The sequence below is a fragment of the Salmo salar genome, chromosome 25 (genome assembly GCF_965601325.2).
Source record: "Salmo salar chromosome 25, fSalSal1, whole genome shotgun sequence".
In the NCBI taxonomy this organism is placed as follows: domain Eukaryota; kingdom Metazoa; phylum Chordata; class Actinopteri; order Salmoniformes; family Salmonidae; genus Salmo; species Salmo salar.
In genome coordinates, this window is record NC_138315.1 from 48,923,978 (window position 1) to 48,933,794 (window position 9,817).

At 44.1% G+C, this 9,817-nt stretch overlaps 1 protein-coding gene across 3 annotated transcripts; it reads right to left on the reverse strand.

Annotated features, from left to right (window-relative positions):
- Positions 1–6,043: 6,043 nt before the first annotated feature.
- On the reverse strand, positions 6,044–8,406 carry LOC106586894 (testis-expressed protein 30). 3 transcript variants are annotated; one of them, XM_014174626.3, is made up of 5 exons: positions 8,267–8,385; positions 7,943–8,188; positions 7,788–7,839; positions 6,479–6,693; positions 6,044–6,315 (listed from the first exon to the last, which is right to left on the reverse strand). In XM_014174626.3, the coding sequence occupies exons 1-5, from the start codon at positions 8,282–8,284 to the stop codon at positions 6,148–6,150; spliced, it is 699 nt and encodes a 232-aa protein (XP_014030101.1). In that variant the 5' UTR covers positions 8,285–8,385; the 3' UTR covers positions 6,044–6,147. The 3 variants fall into 3 exon arrangements, 2 of the variants coding, with proteins under 2 accessions (XP_014030101.1, XP_014030103.1); XM_014174628.3 differs by lacking the exon at positions 7,943–8,188 and having other exon boundaries at positions 8,267–8,406; XR_006761991.2 differs by lacking the exon at positions 7,943–8,188 and having other exon boundaries at positions 6,301–6,315; positions 8,254–8,376.
- Between the last annotated feature and the right edge of the window lie 1,411 nt (positions 8,407–9,817).

Below are 9,817 nucleotides of genomic sequence, written 5' to 3' on the forward strand. Positions count from 1 at the left end.
ACTGGTCCGGGGCTACAACAAAAAATGTGTACTGTTGGGGGTATTTGAGGAGACAAAGAAGTAGGCGAATGCGGGCCTAACTCACAACGCTCACCAGTTTAAGAACCCTAAAAAGGTTTGTGCAGCCTGAGGCTGTTGTTAAAAACTAAAGTTAGAGCAGCTTGTACAGGTCACGGATCTCAGCCTGCAGGACTTGACTGACGGATCTCAGCCTGCAGGACTTGACTGACAGATCTCAGCCTGCAGGACTTGACTGACGGATCTCAGCCTGCAGGACTTGACTGACGGATCTCAGCCTGCAGGACTTGACTGACGGATCTCAGCCTGCAGGACTTGACTGACGGATCTCAGCCTACAGGACTTGACTGCCAAGCAACTTGAGCGGTTTCTCATTATCCTGCAACACACGTTTTAAATATGTACCTAGCTAGCTAGATTTACATTTTAGTCATTTAGCAGACGCTCTTATCCAGAGCGACTTACAGTAGTGAATACATACATTTTCTTTTTTTTTGGTACTGGCCCCCCGGTGGGAATCGAACCCACAACCCTGGTGTTGCACACACCATGCTGGCGTTGCAAACACCATGCTCTACCAACTGAGCCACAGGGAAGGATACAATGCAGTTACAAACGCATAAAAAAAAATGATAATAACACCGCACATTGGTGATGTAAATTGTGTTTTTGTCTAGTTAGCTGGTTCGTTAGCCTAACTTGTACAGAGCATGTTGCTCTGGCATCAATCAGTTTGAACACTTACTTCGTCCCACGTGTAGCTTGCAGTAGTGTGCACCAAGGCTTGTTTTCGTTAGCAAACGTAACTGGCTCTTATTGTACAGCGATAGTACGCTCCAAATAGTGTATGTGCACTATTGAATAATAACATACCTGTTGAGTTACTGAATGGTATACGGACAGTTGAAACTGCACTTGGAAAGGGACTTTATGCCACGGTTCTCCAGCTGTAGTTCCTTTTCAACACAAACCAAGAGAGTAAAAGCCAGCCAGTTAGAATCAAGGTTATATACTTATTATTCTTCGGTGGGGCTTATTGGCGGTTGGCATCCAACGTTATGGTGCATTATCGCCACATACTGTACTGGAGTGTGGGCCAGAGACAGGAAGAAACTAAATCCTACCTGCCAGCCCTGTTGATCTTTAAAAAAGATAAAATATCTGAGACTATATCTAATGGCGTTCTACTCAATATAATCTTTAAACTAATTGTATCCTGTATCCCCTTCTCCCTCATACTAGATCTCAGCCTCTCTTTTTCCCTCCAATAATGTCCACACTGTATCACACTGTCTCTGTTTCCTGGCAATAATTACATTTTCCTGTTGGAAGCATTCCCTCATTATCACATATAAGGTCTTATTCAACTGGCTGTGTCCCACCCTTAATCTTGTAAATATAGCCTTCTCTCTTCTGTCCCTTCCTGTCGTTCTCCCCTCCCCAACTTTCATCTATACATTAAATAAATGCCTGCCCTTATTATCTCTATTCCACTGCTCCTGCCATTTCTCCACCATCATTGTCCATATCATGTTTTTGTTTTTGTTTACCTCTGCCTTGCTCATTGAAACTACCACATCAACATCCCCACTACTTAGTGCTTGTTTATCCAGTACATCAACATCCCCACTACTAAGTGCTTGTTTATCCAGTACATCAACATCCCCACTACTAAGTGCTTGTTTATCCAGTACATCAACATCCCCACTACTAAGTGCTTGTTTATCCAGTACATCAACATCCCCACTACTTAGTGCTTGTTTAGCCAGTACATCAACATCCCCACTACTAAGTGCTTGTTTATCCAGTACATCAACATCCCCACTACTAAGCACTTGTTTATCCAGTACATCAACATCCCCACTACTAAGCGCATGTTTATCCAGTACATCAACATCCCCACTACTTAGTGCTTGTTTATCCAGTAAATCAACATCCCCACTACTAAGTGCTTGTTTATCCAGTACAGCAACATCCCCACTACTAAGTGCTTGTTTATCCAGTACATCAACATCCCCACTACTAAGTGCTTATTTAGCCAGTACATCAACATCCCCACTACTAAGTGCTTGTTTATCCAGTACATCAACATCCCCACTACTTAGTGCTTGTTTATCCAATACATCAACATCCCCACTACTTAGTGCTTGTTTATCCAGTACATCAACATCCCCACTACTTAGTGCTTGTTTATCCAGTACATCAACTCCCTCGTTCCCCTCCACTCCCACATGAGCTGGGACCCATGTAAATCTTCTCTGTATACCCATCTGTCTAATCCTGCCATGGGTTTGTAGCACCTCATAACGCAGGTCTCGTCTGCTACGTGATATAAAGGACTGGAGACTCCTTAACTGCACATGAATCAGAGCAAATAACTTAACTTCCTCCACCCACTGCAAGGCCAACAGTATAGTCATCAGCTCCGCCGTATATACAGCCAGATTATCTGTAATACGTTTCCTGACTTCCTCCACCCACTGCAAGGCCAACAGTATAGTCATCAGCTCCGCCGTATATACAGCCAGATTATCTGTAATACGTTTCCTGACTTCCTCCACCCACTGCTAGGCCAACAGTATGTCCATCAGCTCTGCCGTATATACAGCCAGATGATCTGTAATATGCTTCCTGACTTCCACCCCACATTCCTGCACTACAAATGCTGACCCAGTAAATCCTGTCCTTGGATCTTTTGAACCATCTGTGTATATGGCCACAACATCCTGATACACACAGTATCCAGACTTCTCTTAAACCAATCAGATGGATCAACACCCTCCCTATCTTTCTGTAGTCTCTCCAATCAGATGGATCCCTGTCTTTCTTTAGTCTCTCCAACACTTCTAGATGAACTACTGGAGGTGGGAGTAGCCATGGTGGATTTACAGGAATAGCTACCGTTGGACTAAACTCCCTTCCATACAGTCCCATCTCCTTCGCCTGGGTATTACCCACCCACCCAAAGCTCATGTTCTGTCTTCGCTCATGTTCCAAGCATGCCTGTAAAATTCCCTTTGCAGGATGAGGCACCCCATGTCTCTGGAGGTTGACCCAATAATTAATTGCCAGTTGCTGTCTCGTAATCTGCGATGCCTATTCCTCAATCTCCACCTGTAGTTCAGCCACTGGGGACGTCCGAAACTCCCCACTACATATTCTGAGTTCTATGACATCTAGCCTTTCCAATGAGGTCCGGGTTGCCGAACCATACGCTATACTGCCATAGTCTACTATAGATCGGATCAATGCAACATACATGGTCCTGAATGAGAAACACCCAGCCCCCCCACTCCTTCCCCGTCAGACAGCGCATCACATTTAGCACCATCTTACACTTTCCCACCGCTCTCTCAATGTGTTCTGCCCAGGTCAGTCTAGTGTCAAAGTACACCCCAAGGAACCTGAAGGGCCCCACCCTCTCCAAGTTTCTCCCATATAACCTCAAGCATACCTCATCTCCCACCTTACCCCTGGTAAAGAACATTGTCTAAATTCTCTACAGAGAACCTGAATTCCAACATTAATGCCTACCACTCTACCTCATCAATAGCTTCCTGACTACGTAAGGCACATTTCTTCCTCTCTTCCATAATGCCCCATCATCTGCAAATAACGACCTCCCAATATCTGGCTGTACCTAAGAGTAAACATCCTTTATCATGATTGAAAACAAGAAAGGAGTAATCACGCTCCCCTGTGGTGTACCATTATCCACCGTGTAGCTGCCTGAGAGAGACTTCCCCACCCTCACCTGCATAGACCTTCCAAACAGTAAATCCTTTATCCAATTGTACATTCATCCTCCTACCCCCATAATATCAAGCTTGATTAACAACCCCTCCTTCCACATCATATGCCTTCTCCACATCAAACAATACAGCTACAACAGTCTCCTTGTTCACCTGAGCCTTCCTGACCTCAGTACTCTAACAGAGTACTGGGTCCATAGTTCCCCTTCCTGACCTCTGCTTCAAAGCAGAGCACTGGGTCCATAGTTCCCATTCCTGACCTCTGCTTCTAACAGAGCACTGGGTCCATAGTTCCCTTTCCTGACCTCTGCTTCTAACAGAGCACTGGGTCCATAGTTCCCCTTCCTGACCTCTGCTTCTAACAGAGCACTGGGTTCATAGTTCCCCTTCCTGACCTCTGCTTCTAACAGAGTACTGGGTCCATAGTTCCCCTTCCTGACCTCTGCTTCTAACAGAGCACTGGGTCCATAGTTCCCCTCCCCTTCCTGAATCTGCTCTGATGTGGTGCTACTAACCCGCTGCGCTCCAGGAAGTTAGTTAGCCTCTCCCTTATCATGCGCACCATAATCTTACATCCATGTGAAGTTAAGGCTATTGGCCGACAGCTTGTTGTCCTTCGTTGGGTCTTTCCCTGGCTTCCGGATTGGTCCCACACTCCCACTAGTTTCCCCTCCTCCCACACTCTGCTGTACAACACCAACACCTTATCCAGTGCCTCATCACTAAGATGGGCCAACATAACATAGCACACCTCATCTTTCCCAGGTGAAGTTAACCCAGCCTTACCTATTGACCTTTTCATCTCTGCCATGGTAAATGGTGCATTGGACTCCTTTTCAGTACTCTACATGCCCTGTTCCTACTCCTCACCATTGCCTCACACTCCTCCATCCACTGTGGGACTGCTTTCCTCCTCCTCCTCTCTGAACTCTTAGCTATCTCCTCAGTAGCAGCCCCCCACTAACGCTGTTCTCAGCCAGTTATTCATCCTATCCACATCCCCTCTCATATCCAGCCATGCCATCACCTGCTCACTTAACTCCTGAAACTGATCCCACTTTGCCATTTCGAACTCCCACGTGTCCACTCCATCCACTGAAACCTCCTCCTGCCTCCGGCCTACTGTGCATACTATGGGGTAATGATCACTCCCTATTGTCGACTCCTCCCATACCTCCCACTCACAGATTCCTGCCATCGCACTAGATACCAGAGTAAGGTCCAATACAGACTCTTTCCCTGTAACTATATCGATCCTGGTCCCTCGGCCATCATTCAGGCACACCAGATCTTTCATTTCTATCAGATTTTCCATCACTTGGCCATTTCCATCCCATGCATTAATCCCCACCCCAGAGCGTGTTGTGTGCATTAATCCCCACACCACAGTACCTTAGTTCTATCCTGGCCCTCCACACCTTCTAGGTCTAATTTCTGACCAAGGAAATATAAAATGTCGTCACCCGGCTTTAAAGGTACAGCAGCACCACAGACAGAAGTGGTAAGCCAGAAACGTCACACGTCCGTTTAGAACGTTTTCTCACCACCAAATGTTAGTGATTTTCAATGAAACATACCCAAAACAATTTAGTCCAATCAAAGTAAGCTAAATATGATGTGGCCATGGTTCTGATTTCTGTGTGTGTGTGTGTGTTCGTGCAAGCAGAAAACACGTTGACTCACCCTACTTGTAGACAAACGCCAATGTCATCCTCCTCTCTTTCATGTTGCTGAAACAGTCTTTCACTCTGTCATTCAGTACACGCTTTTAGTTTTTGTTGTCCCTGGCTACCTGGCTAAAATGCTTGCTCGCTGGCCTAACCTCCATTCATGGGCTACGTTAGCTAGTTAACATTAGCCTTCTACATTTATTGAACTTCCATTCTCTCAGGCCAGAGGCACAACAATGTATGAATTAATGGCGGGATCAGAATCGCCATTATAATCATTGGCCAGTACAGAGAATTACGTAAAACCACAAGTCCAAATCCCTATCTCCATCCATGGCAAATTTAGGAAAGAGACAATTTTAGCTAGCTGGCTAGCTAGCCACCGGTGGTCGATGGGATTTGACACTTTCACAGTTGTATTCGGCGCAATGTGACAAATACAACCTGATTTGATTTTGTACACTGATATTTGGGGAAGTTTGGCTTCCCTGAATACACGTCAAGAAGAATGCACTGCTCCGTTTCAGAGAAGCAACCAGCAGGCTGTATTATTCATTGCAAATCTATGTCAATACCTTTAGCCCCAAATAAAATAAATAAATATAAAAATACATATTTATTCTACATTATAAGCACAACACATTCATAATATAAACTGATGCATGATAACACACTACGGAATGTGTGGAGCAACAACAACTTTAGAATCAAGAATCAGCTTCATGTTCCAGAATCCATGATAAGACTTTTGAGTTGACTTCATTCAGGACAGACTCCTCTGCCCTTCCCTTCATTGTAAGCCCATGGTTGCCTCCTTCAATCCAGTGAACAGTCGTTGGACACTTCATCTCTTTAACAACATCCTCCAGAAGGATCTGGACACATGGAGGAAATTATTATTGCAGAAAAACAAATGAATAAAATATCACACCGAATCTGTGCATGTTGTAAACATGGTTAACGGTTTCTGTCTGAACACAGCACTCCGATCTGCTGTCCTTTATGCAAGGTCCAAAAGACGCCCAACGCCATTCTCACCTTCTCACACATATTGTCTGCAGTGCCAGACAGAAACAATACAGGCACCTCCTTAGGCAGACCCCTGAGGTCCTCACTCCGCTGCCGATGGGTGTGGGTCTGTCCTGGAGGGTGTAGGGGGAAGGACAGACAGACTAGGCCAGCTACTGCATCCTCTGGTCTACCACTGAGCTGCCTGGCCAGGGCAGAAGCAGCTCGAGCCCCCATAGAACGGCCTACAGTGGAGGGTACACAGTGAGTAGCCTTCACCATGTCAACATGATGTGTATTCAGCTGAATCTTCATACTGTAGCCTATAATAATTGATCTGTCTTGAAATTGACTGCTAGAGAATAAGTCAAAACTAATGACATCAGTAACCACTAATATTCAGATAAGTATACCGGTAGATAAATCCCTGCCTGGTGAAAAGGAGGGCCACTGGACCAGGGGTACTGGAGACCAGAGGTACAGTAAACCAGGGGTACAGTAGACAAGGGGTAAAGTAGACCAGGGGTACAGTAGACCAGGGGTACAGTAGACCAGGGGTCAGAGGTACAGTAGACCAGGGGTCAGAGATACAGAAGACCAGGGGTACAGCAGACCAGGGGTACAGCAGACCAGGGGTACAGCAGACCAGGGGTCAGAGATACAGTAGACCTGGGGTACAGTAGACCAGGGGTCAGAGATACAGTAGACCAGGGGTACAGTAGACCAGGGTTCAGATGTACAGCAGACCAGGGGTACAGTAGACCAGGAGTACAGTAGACCAGGGGTACAGAAGACCAGGGGTCAGAGATACAGTAGACCAGGGGTCAGAGATACAGTAGACCAGGGGTACAATAGACCAGGGGTCAGAGGTACAGTAGACCAGGGGTCAGAGGTACAGTAGACCAGGGGTCAGAGGTACAGTAGACCAGGGGTCAGAGGTACAGTAGACCAGGGGTACAGTAGACCAGGGGTCAGGGGTACAGTAGACCAGGGGTACAGTAGACCAGGGGTACAGTAGACCAGGAGTACAGTAGACCAGGAGTCAGGGGTACATTAGACCAGGGGTACAGTAGACCAGGGGTACAGTAGACCAGGGGTCAGGGGTACAGTAGACCAGGGGTCAGGGGTACAGTAGACCAGGGGTACAGTAGACCAGGGGTCAGAGGTACAGTGGACCTAGAGAGCTATGTGCAATTACACATTGAAAAAATATCTTCCAGAATGATGTGGTTAAATTGGTTTATTGTCATGTGACAGCCTTCTCACATGGCTTATAAGTGGGAAATACATAAGGCCAATTGAGGTTTCATTTAGGTAAAACAGTGGTTTGCTTACTTACCAACAAAGAATACTTGTCTTATTGTGAATTTCTTAAGATATTTCAAGTGTTCCTGCAAAATAAAACATGATATTTCCATAAATGGCAGACAAACTCTAGCGTTATTCTTAACTATGAAGAAATGCACAAATCTGGATTTCACCAATAATTCTTACCCAAACACTATTGTAAGCCTTCACTCTGTAAACCAGGTTTAATCCTTTACATGTGAAGCGAAGACATAGCAGCCCATTCGACGCAAGTACATGAGCAAGAGAAACCAAATGCTTTAAGTTCATGTCCCCTCCAGCCCCGTGTGTCAAGATGACAGCAGTCTGCACTGCACTTGCGTTAGCAGGGACGCTCAACACAACTCTCACAGCAACGATTTGTTTTTTCCCAAAAATTATGTTCAAGCGGTCCTGTAAAGTCATTATTGAGTTAGTGAGTCAGTTATGCCTGGCCATGTATTCTATCAAATACTTACATAAACATTTTACCTCTTGAAACGTTCCCATGTCGTCAGGCCTTTCTTTTGACTTGTTGTTGTTCTTCTTCTTCGTTTAACGGCGGTTGGGATCCAATAAATGTTGAATTACCGCCACCTACAAGACTGGAGTACAACTCCCCTACCTTCTAACACTACACCTACACCTACAATAAATACATAACCAACTACCCTACCTTCTAACACTACACCTACAATAAATACATAACCAACTCCCCTACCTTCTAACACTACACCTACACCTACAATAAATACATAACCAACTACCCTACCTTCTAACACTACACCTACAATAAATACATAACCAACTACCCTACCATCTAACACTACACCTACAATAAATACATAACCAACTACCCTACCTTCTAACACTACACCTGCAATAAATACATAACCAACTACCCTGCCATCTAACACTACACCTACAATAAATACATAACCAACTACCCTACCTTCTAACACTACACCTGCAATAAATACATAACCAACTACCCTGCCATCTAACACTACACCTACAATAAATAAATAACCAACTACCCTGCCATCTAACACTACACCTACAATAAATACATAACCAACTACCCTACCTTCTAACACTACACCTACAATAAATACATAACCAACTACCCTACCATCTAACACTACACCTACAATAAATACATAACCAACTACCATCTAACACTACACCTACAATAAATAAATAAGTAAATAAATACATAACCAACTACCCTACCATCTAACACTACACCTACAATAAATAAATAAATAACCAACTACCCTACCATCTAACACTACACCTACAATAAATACATAACCAACTACCCTACCAACTAACACTACACCTGCAATAAATACATAACCAACTACCCTACCATCTAACACTACACCTACAATAAATACATAACCAACTACCCTACCAACTAACACTACACCTACAATAAATAAATAAATAACCAACTACCCTACCAACTAACACTACACCTACAATAAATACATAACCAACTACCATCTAACACTACACCTACAATAAATACATAACCATCTAACACTACACCTACAATAAATAAATAACCAACTACCCTACCAACTAACACTACACCTACAATAAATACATAACCATCTAACACTACACCTACAATAAATAAATAAATAAATAACCAACTACCCTACCATCTAACACTACACCTACAATAAATACATAACCAACTACCCTACCAACTAACACTACACCTACAATAAATACATAACCAACTACCCTACCAACTAACACTACACCTACAATAAATACATAACCAACTACCCTACCAACTAACACTACACCTACAATAAATACATAACCAACTACCCTACCAACTAACACTACACCTACAATAAATACATAACCAACTACCCTACCTTCTAACACTACACCTACAATAAATACATAACCAACTACCCTACCTTCTAACACTACACCTACACCTACAATAAATACATAACCAACTACCCTACCAACTAACACTACACCTACAATAAATACATAACCAACTACCCTACCAACTAA